The sequence below is a fragment of the Myodes glareolus genome, chromosome 12 (genome assembly GCF_982192425.1).
Source record: "Myodes glareolus chromosome 12, mMyoGla1.1, whole genome shotgun sequence".
In the NCBI taxonomy this organism is placed as follows: domain Eukaryota; kingdom Metazoa; phylum Chordata; class Mammalia; order Rodentia; family Cricetidae; genus Myodes; species Myodes glareolus.
Window position 1 is genome coordinate 49155687 of NC_142037.1, and position 21117 is coordinate 49176803.

At 33.7% G+C, this 21117-nt stretch overlaps 1 protein-coding gene across 4 annotated transcripts in view; it reads left to right on the top strand.

Annotated features, from left to right (window-relative positions):
• Window positions 1–21117, top strand: part of Pcdh17 (protocadherin 17) — a 90417-nt gene that overhangs the window by 25401 nt on the left and 43899 nt on the right. For 3 of the 4 annotated variants that reach the window (XM_085698284.2, XM_048421887.3, XM_085698286.2), the window contains 2 exons: window positions 6740–6798; window positions 6932–7104. In XM_085698284.2, the coding sequence (XP_085554410.1) occupies window positions 6740–6798; window positions 6932–7104 (232 nt within the window). The remainder of the gene's footprint in view (window positions 1–6739; window positions 6799–6931; window positions 7105–21117) is intronic. The other variant, XM_085698285.2, reaches the window with a different exon arrangement.

Consider the following 21117-nt stretch of genomic DNA (forward strand, 5'->3'; position numbering starts at 1 on the left):
TTTAACCCAGCACTCGGGAGGAAGAGGCAGGTGGATCTCTGTGAGTTCGAGGCCAGTCTGGTCTATAAGAGCTAGTTCCAGGACAGACTTCAAAGCTACAGAGAAACCGTGTCTCAAAAAAAAAAAAAATAAATAAATAAATAAATAAATAAATGGATAAATAAATGAAAAGATAATAAAAAGATTTCAAAAAGCCAATCATCGTATTTTATCCATAACCTATATGCACATGAAAATGTAACATCTATAATTAGCAATAAGGAGATTCTACTTAAATTCAATTTAAGCATTACTACATGGTCCCTTTACTATATAAAACGTTGAACAGCAATTAACCAATATATTTTATGCTCTTTTAAGATTGCAAATATATATAGCTATTCTGGAGAATATATGGTAATTTCTCATAAAATTGAATATATTTTTTTAATTTCTAAAATTTTTGCCTCCAGATTTTTCCCTCATCAATATTATAATTACAAATATTTGCATGTGATTATTTGTAGAACGTTTTCTCCCAAACTGAAATCAAGCCAGATAGCATACAGGGAAATAAACAGCTAGATGTATGTAAAATAAAATAGTTTTTACTTTATTACACTCATTTGTGTCTGTGTGCTTGTGTGTGTGTGTGTACTTGTGTGTGCACATATATGGTCAAGCTCGTGTTTATGTGTTGGGAAGGGGACAACTTGTAGGAGCTAGTTCCCTTCTTTTTCCAATTTTTTCCTTAGAGGAAAAAATTTTTAGGCAGCAATTTTAGCTACTGAGCCATCTTGCTTTCCTGAAATATTATTTTTTAATAATAAATGAACTACCAATGCAATAAATTAGGTTGAAGAAAAAACCCTAGTTCCCTAATATTGTAAACCATTTGATTCCATTTGTAAAATGTTACTATTATATATAATATATAATTATGGAGACGAGATCAGTAGTTGTAGGTGAGTAGAAGTGGTCAGAAAGAAAAAGAAGAAACTAGAGTGATGCTCAGCTTGCTTGCTTGCAGCTACAGATGCTTAAGAATTCATAAAACTATGCCCCTGCAAACATTCATATTGCAGTGTAGTAAGTAAGAAGCAAGTGATAACAGCCAGAGCATACCTAGTACCATCATCTGGATAGGTTGTCTGGTGAGGTCATTTCTCGCTCTGTAGTGGACGATTATACAATTACACATTATTTGGGCAAACATTCTCAGTGAAGAATATTCCTGTTTTGCCTTTTAAAAAGCTGCTGACTCAAATGCTACAATCTGTGGTGAGAGCCCATATTAATTTGGACAGAAGACAAGTGTGAGACATAAAGATCAATCTAACAACATCAGTAACTCAAACAGCTCCAAGATACTCACCTTAAGGCCCTAAAGGGATAGAGCCCTTAAGCAGAAAACAGACAGAGCTGAAACATGGAATGCTGGGAGTCATCTTAGGAGGGGGAACGTTTTCCAAGGGAATAATGCCTTATAAAGTGATCTCTGCTTTTGGAGATAGGTTAGAAGCATATGCTTGTAAACATTTAAAAATATTTAGTGTAAATGTCTGAAGTACATGCAGAATATTGTCAAGATAATATAATTTGCAATTTTGACAGTGTTACAAGGCTAATGCTGTCTATAGTACATGGCTGCATGTTTTAGACAATAATATATGTAACAATTTCTTAGGTATATGATAAAATTTCCAGTGTAATATTTTGAATTATTTTAAATCCAATTTATAATGCAACAATGAAGGAAATAATAATGAAAAGAAATTTGTATAAAATTATAAACTAATCTTGTATTCTGTAAAATAGTTTTAAGATGAATAAAATAAAGACCACACTGTTTGCTTGTAATCTGTAATCAATATTTTTAAAAAATCAGGATTCTAGTCTTGAGATATGCCCCTGCAGAAAGAAGAGAGAAGAATCATGTGAGCTTTGGGAAACTAAGTTCTGTCGGAAGCTTTTCACTACCATCCACACCATTTTAGTAAATATTGCAGGAAAGAAATCTGGTGATATCGTAAACACACTTTGTGTGTCAAAGATAAAAAATATATTCCTCATGCTTTGTTAGCCAGAATAATCATATACTAACCCAGTGAGCTACCCTTTGCTATTAAAAGGATGATTTATGAAAACCGAGGCAGATTATATCTGGGGACCTTTGGAAGGGACTTAATTGTCCCTGCAAATTGGAAACTATTGGTATTTTCTTGATGACCTCATAACTTCCTCTTTTCCTTAATCATATGGAAGACCTGTGAACCTAAGTCCATTTCTCAGATCAAGGTACATGTCACTAGTACTTACCTGATATTATAAGTTGTACAAAAACAATTGACTTCAACAATCTATAAGCAACAGTACCTGAAATTAGAGAAATAATTTCATGGTTCTAATGTAAATGGAAAAAAATCATATTGAGCCAAAATCAATGCTTGAAGTGAGAAAATTTCTGGGATTTGGTAAGGACCTTATAAAAATGCAAAGATTAAAAAATATAAAAGCATGATAAAAGTAAGACCCTACTTAAATTTTGGATTCTATCTTCTTTTCCTCACCTTAATCTCAACCCTGAAGGAGAAAAAGAGATAAAAGAAGACTCCATGGGGAAATTATAAAATAGATTTTCTCGATTAAAAAAATGCACTAGTTGTTATCTGGAGAGAAGTCTCAGTGGTTAAGTGAATTATTGCTCTTGCAGAGGGCCCTTATTTGGTTTCCAGCTCCCACATGGTGACTCATAACCATCTGTAACTCCAGTTTCACGGAATCCTATGCTTTTATCTGACTTGCGGCAGGCATGTATATGGCAAAACACTCATCTACATTATATAAAATAAATGAAGAGGGTTCCTATTGCAGAACTGTCTCATCTCTCCATTTAATTCTTCAGTTCATATTACCATGTTTTTTGGTGCTCTACATACATGTACCAAACAAATACTTTAAATATTATTTTGTTAGTATATATCATAGGATGCTAAAAGTACATTTTGTTTGTAAAATTGGTTGTGAATAATCCATTATAGAACCAAGAAAAATGATCAGTTTTTATAATATTCTTGAATAAAGTCACCTGACACAACTGATTTATTAATTTTAGGGAATTCAGTTTGTCTAATGTTTTACTCTGTCTTAGCTAAACATAAATACAATAATGCTGCCCCAAACCATTTTATCCATTTCCAATTTGAATGAACTTTATTCTTGTCATATGCCTTACTGAATTTGGTAGGACTTTCAGTTTAGTGATATTAAGGAGATGTGAAAGTTAATCTTATTGACTGGGAAAAAAACTTTCACCTCATTTTATATGTGTGTGACTATAAAGTGTAAGGTATATTCATATATTATATCCATGTTAAGAACACAACATATATTTGATACATTATTGCAATATATTCCTCATTTTAAACATTCATATTAATTATGATATAGTTACATATATTCATTAGACTACTATTAATCTATTAATATATTAGACAGTCATGATTCCCAATTAATCACATGAGGAACTTTTTCACACTTACTGAGAAATTTTATAATTGATGTTGATTATTTGATGTTTTCAGAATTTCTATTTGTTATAATAACATAAAATCTTTTCTCCCTGCTTTTGTGATCAACTTGAAGTTCACGTCTAAGGTGTATGACATAACATATTTTCTTTCACAAATAAAGTGTTACTCATTTCAGCCAACATGATTAAGCTTTTTTTTTTTAAGCTTTCTCACTTAATTGTCTTGTTTTTCATTTAGGATTTGTGCTTCTTAATGCAACTAGGACAAGCATGCCTTAGAAGATGGTTTAATTTAGGCATAGCATGTTTCATAAGGATGACTTGTTAATGCCATGTACTTTTGTGAGTACATGAATATTATATTCTGCCAAACTTAATAAATTTGAGTGTTTGATTGCTCAGGTGTATTGATTTGCTTTATTCTAAAAGTAAAAAATTCCAAGTATTATTGTTACAAAAACTAAAATAACCATACCAAAAGAAAAAGTGCAAGTCACATTCAGTTGTTTTTTTAACTTCAGATCTGCTTTGATATGACACAATACTGACTGACTCTGCAGAGTTAAAGAGCTGTGAAGTTAAAGGCCTAAGCTCACTTTTGTTCTTTTCTAAGATTTGAAACTTAAGAGCCATTTCTGTATAAATCGGAACGCAGATTTTAAAGTAAAGTCCTTTATATTATCTGGAAGAGAGTCTCTGTCTGAATTTAATTAATGATGATGATACTTCTGACTTACTTTTTTTTTCTTTCACAGGAAAGTACTGTTATTTTATAGGCAGATGCTGTTAAATGAATTTTCAGTCACCCCCAACCTTTTACAGTCTATATTAAACCGGTGTGTTTTTAAGATGTTTGAAAAAAAAAAAAAAAGAAAGAAAGAAAAAGAAAAAAAAAAGCCAAATGACTACTCTGCCTCTGCGCTAATAACACAGAAACTAATACAGTCTCTTCCTTCCCAAGTTGCTTTAATGAATTAGTCGACATCATTCCTAAACATTTGCACTTTTTTTCTGATAAAATTGTAAGCTTCTAATTTTGCAGCTTTTAAAGCTCTGGAATTATAAGCAATGTATTCTCTGTCTTGTCTTTCTTTCCCTCCCTGTATCCTTTTCCTCCTTCATATACTTTTGTTTCTCTTTTCCTTCTCTTTTCCTAATAGTTTTCTCCAGCTCGTCCCCTCTGCTTTTTCTTTTTTCTTGTTCTTTCCCTCACCAAATCATATTTTCTCTTCCTTCCTTTTATTTCCCCACCTTCCTCTAAACATTTGCAGGTAACAGTACAGATGTGTTGTGTTCACATGCACCAATGCATGCATTTATGAACGCACAATCTTTTATAATCCTTTATTTAAAGAAACAATGTACTTTACTAGCATGCGTGGGTTTTCAGAAGTTGCCCTAAACATGAGAGGAGAAAAGTTTTCTGTCTTTATCTCATGTATCACCTACAAGGAATCACACAAGTTTCACCTAATTAAAACCACTGGAGTCATAAATAAATCCTATTTATAGTGACACCAGTATTTTCCAACTAACTTCCAATTTCACTTTACTCTTTTCCTTTATTCTTCACATACTGGACTCTGAAGTCTTTTGAAATTATTATATTTTCTTTTTTTTTCCTGGCAGTAATAATTAACTGGATACAGATTTTCACCATCTTAAATAACAAACTCTATTTGATGAAGTTTATACTATTCTCAAGTTTGTGAACACTCTTAGAATTAGCCAGCACATTTGTAAAAATTGTGCCATCTCTTTAGTTTATCCACATTCACTTTACTGGGAGGAAAAATTTCCTAGAAGTTGTTAGTCTGTCATTATGGGAATAAAATGAAGATGCTCCACTGAGTCCTGATTGAACTTCATGATGATGACACCTGCAGACCTCCGCTTGTTCTCTAAGTCCAGTTAGGGAGGAGCATGAATCCACACAGTTCACCTAAACTTGCCTGTAGCTTATAAAGGTCACTGTGATAGTCATCAAAATAAGATGGTTACAGATTAGAAAAATTGTGAGTCTCTCTTTATAATCTCAGTATTATAGGCAGACAAACTTTAAAATATTTCCATCGATTTTCCTCAACCCTTTTTATTTTTCCCAGTAACACTTCCTATAACAAAATAAATTCAATTATTGCATAGAAGGCAAAACAAAAACAAAAATAAGCGAAAAATCTCTACTGTTTTAAACTAGCTTTATTGATAAAAAAAAATCGTATATTTCACTGCCCTGAGCCTTACCTTGGCCCTCTCGTTTCATGGGTTGCATGCTCCGCATGTCTGATACTTGTATGCTCGTTGGTCTTGTACTAACCCATCGCTACCCCAGCACCTAATTGTGTGATATGAAGGAATGTAGAAAACAGGAGAAGCATTGTCACTGAGTCAGCTGCACGAAGAAGTAACGCGTGTGAATGTACAGTATCGGGAAATCTATGAAAGATCCAGTCTATTTCTCCCAAAAGACTCTGTTCCAATATACAAGGAGAATTCAGTTCTTGTTGGCAGGCCTCCATGTCAGTTTGGAAGCAGTAAAAACGACAAGACAGGCTTTTCAATGTCTTTACCCTTAACACTTAAGTAACTTTAAACATTTTTTATTTCACCCTATCTTAAAGACCGAGAAAGTGCTATCCATTCCCAGGGGATTGTTTGCATCTACGTTTTGTAGCTGGGATGTAGTTTAAGAATGAATTAAAAATGAATTCAGCCATTCATGACGTGCTGTGTCTGTTCCGAGTAAAATTTTGAGGAAAGGCCATCTATCTTTTAATGGAGCAGATGACTTTACATGATATTATACCAGGAAGGGCATAGAATCCCAGCAGATGATGCAATTATGTATAAAAATGAGTGTTATTAAATAATGCACACTTTTAATATGGAGAAATTAGGTCATTTTCCCACTCCTCCCACAAATATTCAATCTTAATATCTGTGTAATGAAACAACATGGATAGTGTTATCCATCCTGGTACTAATGGATAATGCCAGTTATGACAGGTTCATTGTTTACTTTAACAGGTAATTTGTGGACCGGAATCATTTAATTGTTCTGAGTACATAATTACATGTCAGCAATTTCCAATTTAATTAAAATGTACAAATCTGAAGATTAAGGGAATTTTTGAATTATTAATCATTTTTCCACTAGGAAATCTTGTTGCTCTGCAGGAGATTTGTCCAGTGTACAACTATACGTATTTTTTTCCTTCTCGTTCACAGACAGACAATTTTCCCGCAGAGCCCAATTACATGGGCAGCAGGCAGCAGTTTGTTCAAAGGTAAGGCCTATTAAATAACTTTCTCGGCTTCCCCATTTGCATTTGTGTCAAAATTGCTTTGCAAGAGACTACACTGCAGGTTTAAACTGGTCGAGACAACACTCTCTCCTCTTTTTCTTTATATGTATTTCAGTAGCTCCACGTTTAAGGACCCAGAAAGAGCCAGCCTGAGAGACAGTGGGCACGGGGACAGTGATCAGGCTGACAGTGACCAAGACACTAACAAAGGCTCCTGCTGTGACATGTCTGTTAGGGAGGCACTCAAGATGAAAACTACTTCAACTAAAAGTCAACCTCTTGAGCAAGGTGAGTGATGCCTTCCAGTGCTTACCACGTGTAAAGCTTAAGCCTTCTGCATAAGCCTATCCGTACTAGCCCAGCTGTTTGCCACAGGGGACTAGACTGTTGATAATCTATCCGAGAAAGTGCGAAGCCCACGGTGATCCTCAGCTGCAAAGCTTTTCCTTGTCACAGACACCATGGATAGTGCCCATGGACCTTCTTAAAATGGGAACTTGGCTCTACACACTAGGTCTGATTTTGCGGATGTTTCCTAACCTGGTCCTATTCGGGTTTGACTAACAAGGACTATTTGGCATGCACCAGCTTAATATTTAGGAACATTATGCTATCATTATATATTATTAAAATTGGAAAACAATTTTATATTAAAGAACTTGATATGGATTTTATATTTCTTATCCATGCTTTCTTATTTTTAACTTTGATTATACTTTCAAAATAGATTTTCAAGAGTGCAATAATAGTTGAGAGAGATTCAGCTGCTCTGAATTTACATCTCTATGTTCTCATAGACATCAAATAAACATAAACTTGTTTACACTGATATAGATGAAAAAGAAATATAAGGTATTATGCATGGATTACTCTTCTAAACGATTATCTTCAGTACATTTCATATAACCTCATACTAATTTTGATGTTTTAGTTATTTCAGGTACTATAAGACATTTTCTAATGATTCCTACACAGACAGCTAAAATACTCTCCCGTGTAAAGCAATGTAGAGATTTTAATGCTGTTTTATATATATTGAAAAGCATTGTCTATAAATCAAATTTTATAAATATATGCTAATTAAATTACTTAAATATTAGTCTTCAAGATATCAACAATATTTATGTATGTTTAAAATATATTAGCATAGATCCTTCTAGTGAGAGAAGGGCATGTAGCTTCTACATCATTAGTGGTGGTTCTTGCAAAATAAGTTTTTGTCTGCTTTGCAGTATTACTTTAGGGATTTTTCAAATCATAATGAAACTTCAATATAAGCATGCATTCACCTACCTGTCAAAATGTCTAGGCCTACTTATTTAGATACATTCAAAACCAAAGGAAATGCATATTCAGCATAGAACAAGAAATAATTGCTCACCCCCCAAAATGATATTGTATTTAAGGATGAGTTCACATAAATCCTGGTTTACATAATAAGGTTTAGATGTATGACTATTTCTAAGTATTCACCATAACAGCAGGCTGGGTGGAGAAACAACACTGTCTTAAAACTTATTCTCATTAGACGCTAATAGAAGACTTCTTTTAGTATGCACACTTCCTAGAGCCAAGGATGATTACCTGAGGAGACTTAAATGATGATGGTAGACTGTGTCTCTACAATTTATATAAACATTTGAGGCACATTTTACTACTGGATTTCATTATACAAGTTCACAGCACAAAACTGACCCATTTGTATGTGTGGTGAATAAAGAGTTCAAGAGGCAACACTGGGAATGTAGTTTTCAAGGTGATAGACACTAAATGAAGTTCGTATAGGTTGTGACATATTTGTAAGGTACTTATTTATAATAAGCATAACAAAAAACCCAGGAACCACTGCAAACATTAACTCTGATTCCTTTCTATCCATTAATCCATAACTATAGTATATTTGGTATATTTTCTCATATAGAAAATGAAATGTCTAGCTAACTATGCCTGAAAATATAATTATAGTAAAATGCTGCCTTCAACTCCTATATCAAAAAATAATGTCTTAGGACTATGACTATCATTCTTAAAAGAAGGTCCAAGTACTCATATATTTCAATGGCCATTACTCATGAAACAATTGCCATGACAACAGTGAGGTTGCTGATAGTAATGTCTCTTGAAAAGAAAGTCATTTGCACACATGCTGTGAAATGCACAGAAAGGCTTCAGGAACTGTAAGACAGACTTAGGAGATCTGTGATTTATGCAGGAGAGAACACTGACTTCTGTTATAAAAAGATAATAAGTTTAGCACTAATATTTCCTTTATTTGTTCATATTTTAATTTCTTTTATTTGTTACTTTAGTAAATATCTATTTTAATATAAAAAGAAGGAATGAAAAATGTTTAAAAACATTATAATAAATGGCCCTGGATGCTGCCTTCAAATAATCATACGTAACTAGTACAGCTGAGATCTCTCTCTTATTAATCTACCTTCTCTGCCTATCTCTCTTATGTGAATGTATGTCTGTTTTTCTTTCCAGCTATTTAGATTCAGAGAACAGAATTAGAATTTACTATGTGTTTACTGCTAAGCATATATAATGAAAACTTTATTACAACATAAACCAATTTGACCTGAAATATCTTTTAAAAACATTCTCCTTTTAACTTACGTAAGAAAGTAAAGGTTATTAGAATTTATCAACTTGTTTCAGAGGCTAAAGTTGAATAATAGGAATGTATATGAGCAAAAGAGGTATATTTTCTATAAAACTTTTTCTCTAAATGGAAGAAATTTGTTTCTGTGGCCATTTTGATTCATGTTGATTGATTTGATGAAGTATTAAGAAACCATTAATAAATAAGCTAATACCTGAGTTGATGCTTGCTGAGCTAGGCAAGGAAATCAGAGAACCTGGTATGCACTGATTGATCACGAGACCCTCACTTTATTTAGTTAAGTATTATCCACTGAATCTTATACGCTTATTTTCATAGCACCTACAAATAGCTAAGTCGTACTGCTCACACTAATGAATGTATGAACTTTTAATGCATACCCAGTTGTAAACAATGAAGGCAGAACTTGAAGGAAAACTGTATGGACATCAAAAATATGCTCTCAGAGCTGACCTTTCCATCTGCGTTTCATACAATTTACATGATGAACACTTTATTCAGAAGAAATTGGGAATGCTGGGCAAGTATATTGTTGTTTTCTTGGTCAATATATTCTGCTAATTTGTTTGAAAAGCATCATGACAGGCAGTGTCACAAATACTTGAGTGAGCACGTGGAGAAGACAGCTTTCTTTACTGATGATGACAGCCATGTCCCACTAATGATCTCATGAAGATTTCAAATATTAAATCCTAATTTTCAGTACACCCAATAATTTCTAAAGAAAACTAGAATAGAAGTTACATAAAAACAACTTATTTACTTATTTGTCTTACAAAATTTATGATAATACTTTACGTGACTTGAGTTAAAAATCATCACCATATTGCATTTTATTTTCTTATGTAATTTTCTTTGGGTTATTTTCTTGTTTAAGGAATGTATCCTTAGAAAAATAACATTTTATTTCTTAATTATATTATTACAAACTCATAAATGAAAAGAAATTTCAAAAAGAATTCTTCATACTTTCAATGATAATAATGATTTTCTTTCTGAGATGACTTAGACTTCTTGAGATTTTGTTTTAATTAATTTAAATGATACTTTTTCCCTCCACTTTGGTGGAGGTAATTTTTTTCATCCATTCAATGTGCTTCTGATAGTTCTGTGTTTTTGCTGCCATCAGCTTAATACCAAATAGATAGCGCTAGTATGCATTGCCCATTATTTTAGCAAATATACTTGAAAGGATTCAGCAGCTAACTGGAGGTGTGATATATCGTATGGCAGTTGACAATAGTTTTAAGAATTTTATGGTAATAAAACCTCCAGGAGAAATAAGCTATTTTAGTTTCATTTACTATGCTTTAAAAAATTCTTTAAAAATGTATTTCTTTTTATTTTGACTACATTTTGTATCCTCCTTCTGCATTTGTTTAATATATTTTCCACATGCCCTTTCAGAACTTATCAAATAATACGGGTATAGAAGTGAGGCAAAGCATAAAAGGATGACAGACAGATAAGCAATTAGCCATGCAAAACAAGCTAGTACAAATTTAATAGCAAATCTGTTTAGTAAGAGCAGTAAATATTATTGTTATTCTCAATAAACCACTTTATGAAGAATAGCAAGAAATTGACCAAAATACATCATTTTTCATTCATTGATTGATATTTTAGTATAAAATTATTACATCAAAGGCCAATAATGTACATACAATGCTTTTTCTGTAAAGGTGAGCCAAATATAGATTTGCTAATAATAAATCTCTTTCAATAGCTTTTGAAGCAAATTTAGATTTATATTTCTGAATACTAGTCACACTTTAATTTCTTCAAAGAAGTATTTACCTTTGGATTCTATCCATCAGAAGTCTTATAAATGACTTTAACGTTAACAATAAGGTTTTTTCATCTTGAATGATTTGTAAACTTTATCTAAAGGAGAGTCATTTTGTTTGGTTCCTGAATAAATAAAAGGATGTCTTCATAAACACTTGCTGGTCACGTGACTGCCTGATGTAAGTTTTGAATTTTCCAAGGATAAACAATATATGTGATTTTTTTTTAATGATTCACTGATGCCAAGTCAGGAGAAGCTAGCAGAATAGAATTTTGTTTTGCAATTACATTGGCAACCTGCACCAGAAGTGGCAGGGTCCACATCACAGAATCTAAGACCTTGTTTGGAGAAGTCCAATTGTACCAGGTTTCCAGTAATTCTTCTACTTACTAGGTGCTGTTAGGTTGCAATTTGTTCTCATAGCTCATTTTAGAAGACACTTTCATAGGTTGCCCTAATATATGGATGTTCTATCCTTTCTCTACTTATAGAAATCTTGCCTTCTTAAACTGCAGTCTACTAAGACAGACTTCATGCCAGACAGTGACGGTGCACACCTTTAATTTTAGTGCTTGTGAGACAGGGACAGGCAGAGCTATATGGAGTTTGAGCCCAGCCTGATTTATGGAGCTAGTTCCAGGATAGTCAGGGCTACACTGAGAAAGCCTGTCTCGAAAAAACGGAAAGACAAAAACAAAATTAAAAATAAAAAGCAGACTTCACAGAAGAATCCTTGATCAAAGCAATCATTAAAATTTCACCTAAAACTGAGACTAAAGATGTCAAATGTCTTCATTTGATACAATTTATTCCATTGTGCAAACTTAATTGTGTCAATAATTGACTTTCCTCTCCCTAAAGAACATTTTGAAAACTTCCGAAACTAAAGTTACTGTGTCTTGTCTGTTTCATTTAGTACTTGAATTTCTCTTGTGGGCTCTATAATCAAAGTACATGTAGGTTATCTTAAGTAACTTGCCTTTGTTTTCTAAGTTTTCAGTTTTGTGGAGACTGATCCCTATCCTATCAAATCTCCTACCCTAATTTCTATCAAATCACCTATCATAATTTCATGAATATGACTGTATTTCCACTGTATTGTTAATTATACCCAAGAAGAAGACAATTTAGGACGTCCTTAACATGTTAACTAGTCAGGGAAGCTGTAATGGAAATAAGAGATGGAGTTAAGGCTATTGCTCACCTTGGCAAGGTCAGAATCCAAGTTCAGATTTGGGTCGATTATTCAACCAGAGGATTAGGAGTGAAACATGTGTCTAACCTAACTCCAAAATTCTATCAAGGAACATCAGTCAGGCCTACATCTCTGCATTCTCAAGTGTTTTGTGTTCCTGTTTCTGTAGTTCTGACTCATCACAAAACTCCTTCCTCTTCCCAAACCTTCCCAGGGGTGCAGAAGCAAATCCACTTCCGCACAGCAAGAAGAAGTCATGACCTAGTCCATCCTCTTAACAGCCACTTGCCAATCTATGATGCTAATAAAAAAAATGCTGCTATAAACTCATTAACAATAAATTTTTCTTAGAAAGGATATTTAAAATTGTTGTTCTATATGAAGAGTGAAAAGGAGCCATTGAATATTTAATGCTCGGGAAAAGTCATGTACGAATTCAAATACATTACTTCCTCAAAGGAAACATCTTAAAAATTCTATTATTTGCCAAGACCTGCAAGGATTTTGCACTCGTGTAAGATTTTTCTGATACCATTCCTATCCTCCAGCATAAATAGTCCACACTTTTTGGCAGCCTTGTAGGTATTTCAGTATTCACTTGATCTTCTTTTGTGTAGGACAAACAGAAAACATCCGGTCTATGTGAACTTTATAGTTTGGCTTTGTTTGTTTACTCATAGAGCTGTGCTGTAGTTCATTGAACTAAGTTTCAGAGGACCTCCTTTCCTCAGTGATGATATCTGCTTCTAGTATCCAGTAGCTGAGATCACACAAGCAGAGTTTATTCTCTTATATTTTTACTTATTTTAAACATTCCTATGAATAGTGGAATGATTTATGATAGAGTCAATGTCATTTTATGAATGTTTTCTTTTAATATATATAAAACCTACTTTTCCTAAAGAATCCACTCACAAATTGAGATCAACTACTTCTCTAATCTAAAAGGAAAGCCTCCCTAATTTTAGAATTATCATACTTTGCAAACAGCATGGAAAAGGCAAAGATACGCTTTTTGAGGGTTTTAAAAATATTACCTTTTATTATTATGCATTATACGTTCTTGAAATTAAGAGCATGACTTTCAACTGTGAGCATTCACCATAAATTTTATCTTCTCTGTTATTAAGCAGAAATAAAATAATTTTGCTTAATAAGTAGATCTAAAACTCTCCCCCCCTCCTGAAATTTTGCATTTCTTCATTTTGGTAACAAAACTTCAGCATAGAGGTTTTCTGATATTTAATCAAAGTGACACTATCAATTAATCATTAAGTTTAGAAGAAAGCTTCCATGTGGTCCTGCTTTTGTGAAAAGACAGGTCCCCTAGAAGTCATAGAAGTACCAGTTTTACAAGTTTCTAGGCTGTAGCTCTTTCTATTCTACACTGTCATTTTTTAACACACAATTGAAAAGGCACATCAGATCTTCTATTTCTTGTGAATGTGAAGATTTAAGAAATCAGACTTTACAACTTGATTGTAGATTACAGAGCGTATTATTGTATGAAACTCCCAAAGGATAATGATACATATTGTTCTAGATGCAGTCATGAACAATACTGTACTATTTATTCCCAAAGACAAGGACTGTGTGCATTTCTTACTGTGCACAATAACTATACTTTTCCCAACTTTTGCTCTGAGACATAGAGGAATGGCAAAGATGAATGGTGCATGCAGAGAGAGGGGTTTTCATTCGTTAGCTTACTCATTCTGTTAATAAAGACTAACTCTGCTAATGGGTAAAATTATGTGTTAAGGTCCAGACTGAATTCTCAAAATCTTACACCATTGAAGAGAATGGGGCATATAAACTATGTTATCAGAGAAATGTGATTGGTTTTTCCATGAAGAGTGAAATTTTGGAAGGAAAATCCCATCCAGATTAAAGACCGTGAAGGTTTCTGAAGTGGAAGACGTCTGAGCAAATCCTTCTGTTAACCTGGCAGAATGCAGCTGGAGGAAGGGAGGTGACAGGATACTCTCAGAAACACAGATGAAATCAAGCAATGTGTGAAACGTTGCTTTTAGGAGCAGGTGGGTAGGAAAGTGGGTGTAGGGATGGCAGATGTGAGACTCGGGAGGTGGCTGGAAGCCCAGTGACGTGAAGCATGATGGAGGAACACTGGATCATCAGGAGGCAGCGATTCAGACTTTCATTTGAGAGAGCTTTTGGTTTTGTTTCCTTTTGTTCTCTGGTAATGTCTTGGGAGACAGAAGGACAGCTAGGTTGGAAGGAAAAAGACAGTTCAGGCAGTGAAGAGGTATCGGGAATGAACACAGAAAATGATTAAGAAGTTTTGGTGCTTGCATTAGAGCTATAAGAAATTATTATTCAATTTTTGTGACCTACCTAAAAGCTAAGAACAGCAAACATTTTGGCGTTACATTTCTCTAAATGATCAATGCTTATTTTAATAGAAATTAGTAAGTAGTTAATTAGATGAGATTTTATCACTCAGTCTCAACAGTGTTGCCCAAAAATAAATAAACTTTCAGACATTATAGAGAGCCTTCCTAAAGCAGGATGGTAGTTTAAACTCAGTAAATTGTTTAAGTTTATGAGTGTGACTACTGGAACTCAGTAGGCAATTATTCAGATTGCTAAAGTGGTGAAGAAAGCATGAATTTACATGGAAAATACTTACATTGGACATAGTTTAGAAACATTTGAGACACTAACATGGAATTATCAGTGCAAGCATATACAGTTTTCATTTGGTAATCAGAGAGGTCAAGATATATAAACATTAAGACATTTGGATAGCTTATATTTGAATCCAGTTAACTTGCTGAGAATTTTTGTTGGAAAAGAAACATGGACCAGATTAGAATCTACAGAACTCAATATTTTAAACTTCAGAAGACATAGAATCAAATAATCATTTTCCAAGGAAAGAACACGATTACATGTGTTCTGGGTGACTCCAACATCTGGGGACATCTACTCAAATGATTTAACTATAGCCGAGAGTTTTCAGAATTTGACAGTTAAATACAATTGGTAATCAAGTCAAATCAATACATTTAGTCAGGCAATGCTGTTTTCTTCCAAAATAAAATGATACTGATATGATTATATTTTATGGGTCACTAACTAAATTTGGACTCAGTTTGAAACGTGTGATTTAGCATCCTGGCCTTATGGGCACCAATTACGCTTTCCTTTGAAGAAAGGGACAATCATTGAAATCCTACACTTGGAATTTTTAGCACCTCTTTTCGTTGTGTGCACTACCCAGCAAGAACTGCTCTAGCGGCTGTGTTGACTCCTTGTTCAGAATGTAGTGAGTTACTGGTATGTGGAAGTCACTCTTCCAGACAGGAAGGACTGAGGAGAATAAGCAAATACTCCAGCTCACACAGAATTTGATTCCCGTGAAGATGGTATTTTCTTGTGACTTCTCCGACACTGTGGAACCTGTAGAATAAGTGAAAAGAGTAGATAATTCCACACTTAACAGAATGTGACAAATAAGGATTGTAAATTGAGGGTTCTAAGGCTTGCAAAATGGGCCACACAACCTTTATATTTGTTTAATATAATTTAAACAAAAAAGAATTTGAGCTAAAATTTAAAGGATGAATATGACTTTTTCTTTGAGAGGTAATATAAACTCCATGAGTCATATAAACCACCACTGGATATGCAAAATACATCCAGCCTTGAGGGATAAGGAAGAGTTTAATGTATTTAAAAAAGAAGGGGCAGGAAGAAGGAATTATCAGTCACAAGAGGAAGTAAAAGGTCACTAAGGAAAGGTGGGGGATGTCTGATAGGAAGACACATTGTCCTAGTGGCTGAAAATAGTAAAGAAGAAACAATGTGAGGCACTAGGAAACTCCTCCAAAATGAGGCTCACAGAGCGGCTTTCCTCTGAAAACTGCCAGGTCCCATTTGATTTCCCAAACAACAGCCATGACAGAGTTTCCAAAAATAAAATAAAGAGGCGCATCAGAAGCATGTACCATGGAAGTGTGGCCAGAAATCGGAAGTCGTGTGTCTGCCTTTGGAGAGACAGCAAATACTAGGGAAGGCAAGGCGGCAGCCCAGTGGGTGTGGAAAGGAAGGCAACTAAGAAAGATAACCCCACAAAAATACTTCGATTATTCAGAGTGAAACTGTGATGATGTAGGAGCTCTAATCAGAAGGACACAAATGAAGCACAGGATTAGAGACAAAATACTTGTTGAAATAGTAGGGTTTCAAAGAAACTCTCTGTCTTTAACAGAGAGAAAGGAGAGACAAATTTGGCAAGGTGGAAGTGAAGGTTTAAAAGAAACACTGTTCATAATAGGTGTTTCTAAATCTTCCCCATAATGTCTAAGGCAGGGTTGGTCTTGTTTCACTCTGCTTCATGGAACATTTGTTATATAAATGACAAGCAGATCTGTGAAAACCCAGAAATAATCAGGAAGTTACAAAAGAGTCTGAGATGAGGCACTCATCTGTCAAAACAGGGGGGCTATTGTGTTATACCTGGTAAAAGAAAAAAGTCGGAAACTTTGAACATCAAATCAGGCATATTAACATGCAAACTTCATTTTTCAATCTCTTATCTTAGAAACTTTTAAAAGCTGATATCATGATATGCCTTGTAATTCCCAAAATAAGGTAGTTTCTGGAAATAAGAAATTTTCATAACTGTGAAAAGTGATATTTCCTCAACATATTAATAAAGATTGGGGCCACAGCCTGTGGCAGCATCCCAACTCAACAACTGTGGTTTGTAGTGAAAAGCAGAAATATTCACACTAAATGGGGTGAATAAATAACAGAAATACTAATTCTAGTCAGTTTCATGTAACATGAGTACTTTTATTTTTAAATTGTGTGTAAGGAATATGTATACTTGTAGTGAATTTGTGTGCTATAGCCTTTTCCTCCTTAAATTCTTCATGATCTGCTATAATGTTGAGCACTCTAGTATTACTACAATGAAAAGTTATCTTCCCCAGAGAAATTCTTACAGCCATTGTGCTGTAAAATCATAGTAGACTCTAGAGTTGAGGTCAGCATTGAGCTTAATAAAGGAAAAAAATCTGTTGCTTTGTAATAGTTTTATTATGATCAACATCTCTCTCTGGTAGGTTTAAGACAATATTGACCATCAAAATGGTTTATAGGAATGGCAGGTCAGTAACAATAGTATATCCCCTGAAATTGTTTTTTAATACACACACACACACACACACACACACACACACTATATATATATATATATATATATATATATATATATATATATATATATAATTGATTTGTCTCCTCTGGATTTTCTTTTCTTTGAGGTTTTGAAATTCATAAGGAGGAAGACATTGATGCTACTTCTTTTCTTTCTTTCTTTTTTTTTTGGTCTGGGTCTTGAGTATTTTCTTTCTAATTTTAATTGTTTTGCTTGTTTGTTACATACTGTACAGGATTCTTTATATAGACTGCAAAACTTTTACTTCTATATGTTAATAGTATTTAAAGAAGTAAGAGCTGATGGCAAGAAATGCCCTGAAAAAATTTAATGTTTTATACAGAACAATTTCATGAGACATATAAGTATATGTCATACTGCTAAAATCAACATAAAGTATATTGAACCTTAAGGAAATTTCAATTACATTTTAAAGATAGTTTTATGAGGCTATATGTGAATTTTTGCTCAGGGCTTATCTTATAAACTTTAAATAATATTTCTATAAATTAACATAGTAAAAAATACTATCGAATTCATGGAGATGATATTCTGACATTCTACCTACAATGTCCTTGGTCATCCAGGATATAAAGATTGTATTCACTTAGCTGTATTTTCATGTATATATTGTGCTATGCAAATATAAAAATTAATTTTTGTAGAAATGAATAGAGAATATGTGTGGAAAGACAGATTGCATTTTAGTAGTATCTTGATGTGGAGAATGACTTTGAGATAAAAAGCTACTTGACTATTTGAAGGTGGAATAAGTATAGCATCAAAGAGGTGGGGATTTGGCAAGTGGTGGTATAGCCTAGGAATGGCAAAGAAGCAGATGCTTTCCCTGAACTGTGGAGTGTAGAGATGGACTAGAACAACGTAGCTCTTTGTAGTCTAATTGCACAAAAGCTTCATCTCTATATTTTGAAGTATAAGCCTGATTGTATTACTGGTTAAAGACTTTATTTTGAGGCAAGATGCTTAACCAGGATTTAGTTTTAGAACTGACCAGACTGTGTTTGGAAAGAAAGAGTCCCATGGCCAAAGAGATCTCACAATAGGTTACAAAAGTGTTGAGCTATCATTATTTCCCTTTTAGTTTTTAAATTTTAATTGTGGCTTATAGTTGCTTCATTCTAAACAATAAAAAAATACATAATAAATAATAAATAACCCAATATCATATATTAGTTGCTATTATCACATATTGTTAATAATATTCAAAGTTGATTTTTTATTTCATTTCATCTCAAATAAAAATGGTGCCCCCATAAATATATATATATATATGTACTTATATATACACACATACACACATGTACATATATATGTGTATCTGTACTTATATCTATATCTATATACATTAGTGTAGCCCAGGCTAGCCTTGACTAGAATTGTAAAATGACCCACCTGCCTCTGCTTCTTGATTGACAGGATTAAAATCATGTACCACCATGCCCACCTAGGCACATAAATGTAATTTTAATGGTACATTTGAAGGATTATATGTCCATAACATAGTAAATGTTATCAGATATTATAATCAGGTAGTAACAGGCAATTCAAAAGGAAAATATCAAAATAGAACATATATGGGCATCTGCTTTGAAAGACTGCAAAAAACACCTTTAAACCAATATGTCCTGCAGCAGTAGATGTGGGTGCAAAGGTGGTTTGCTGATCAAAAGCCTGAGGTCAAGGGAGCCTGGCATGCGGCATTGCCCTTGGCAGAGCCTCAGCCCTTGTAGGATATGAGGCCTTCATCCTTACTTTTTGTCCTAGGTACTTATTTACTTACCAATTGCAACAACAACATGAAAGGCACATTTGAAAGCTAATAAGAATATTAATTCTAACTTAAAATAGGTTATGACACTTTAAGAATTACAACTGATTTATTTCTGACAACATAAATAGATTTATATGGAGTACTTCTATATCATCTATAGTCAACTGATTTCACTCTGTTTATCATCATCATCATCACCATTATCATTATTATATTAAATTATTTTACTTAATACAAGTTACAAGGTTTCAAGTCTCTGGGTTTTGCTTGTTCCTTTGTGTGCATGCAATATCTCCACATGCAGAACCTCTTAGACTTACATAGATGACACTTCTTATAAATTGAGGGGAATAAATCAAATCTGTTTTTAAAATATCACACTTATTAGGTTTTGTCATTAGTAGTATGATTAAGATTAATAAATTTCTCATAAATCTGTTGTATAAATAAATTTTACTGCCTTTGTTAGAGAATAAAATGTGTTATATTGTAGTCTACATATATTTAGAAAACCCAGCCCTGAAAACATTCATAAAGTAATATAGATCATGGCATTTTATGTTTAGGAATATATATGTTTATCCATAATATACGTATATGAGTGTTACCAATAATTAATGAATAAAGAGGTCATGCTTTGAAAGAGAGTCTTTGGAGAGTTTAGAGGCAGGAGAAGAAGAAATGATATATCATAATCCCAAAAATAAAAGAAATATGTTAGAAAAGCAAGAAAGGAAAATTCAAGATCTTTATGTCCCTGTTCAGTGCCAAAGAAAAAGAAAATGCAGCAAAAAAGGCGGTAACAGAATTTGGCTCAACTCTTTGTTCTGTCTACCCCACTCTGGGAGCATCATAGCTCCATTTCCAACAGGAAATATCTCCAACCAGGTCTTTATAATCCTCCCATCTACCCTGTCATTTCAATCTGTTGCAACACAGGTCTCTATTTTTCTCTTTTCTTTCCTCATCTCAATGTCCATTTATCACTGGTGGACAGCACTGCTCAGTTCTGTATAAAATGTCTACAGTTTCTGACCCTGCAGTACTGCACTGCCTTGACTGTCAGCTTTATCTACTTGTATTTACTCAGGTAAATACAGGTGGGCTGTTTATCTCCAGTATAATTTCCTACCATTAAGAAAACGGGCATCTATCTCGTTGAGATGTAAGTTACATTATATCTATCCTCCAGTTAACTACTAGAAACTGAAAAGCCAAACCAGAACAATGAAAACTTTAAAACTTATCAGCAGCATATTTGTGTCACTGCCTGAACATCACTTTAAATCAGAACTAGAGATCTCTCAAGTTCTCAGCTTAGGATTTCCCCCTCATTTTCCTATAGTTTTTTCCCTCTCTTCCCCCTTTCTATTTCCCCCTCTCTCTTTCCCTCCCTCCCTCTCTCCCCTTCTCTCTTTCCCTTTTTGTTTTCTATACGCAGACTTCTAATGATAAGATATTTTTTGCACTGATTTATTTTCTCCATTAGACTCCATGCACTATATGGTCTGGGGTGATTTATTTCATCCTCCAGTGTGTTCTTCATGTCTACTGAAAAAGCAGGAGAAAATAATAGGAAACAAAGCTGACTACTTAACAAGAATGAAGCATGCAGGAAGTAACAGATTTTAGGAAGCTTGAAGTCAATGGGTGAATAGAGGAGGATCTTGATTTTATGTATTTATTTATTTACTGCCTTTTTATATTC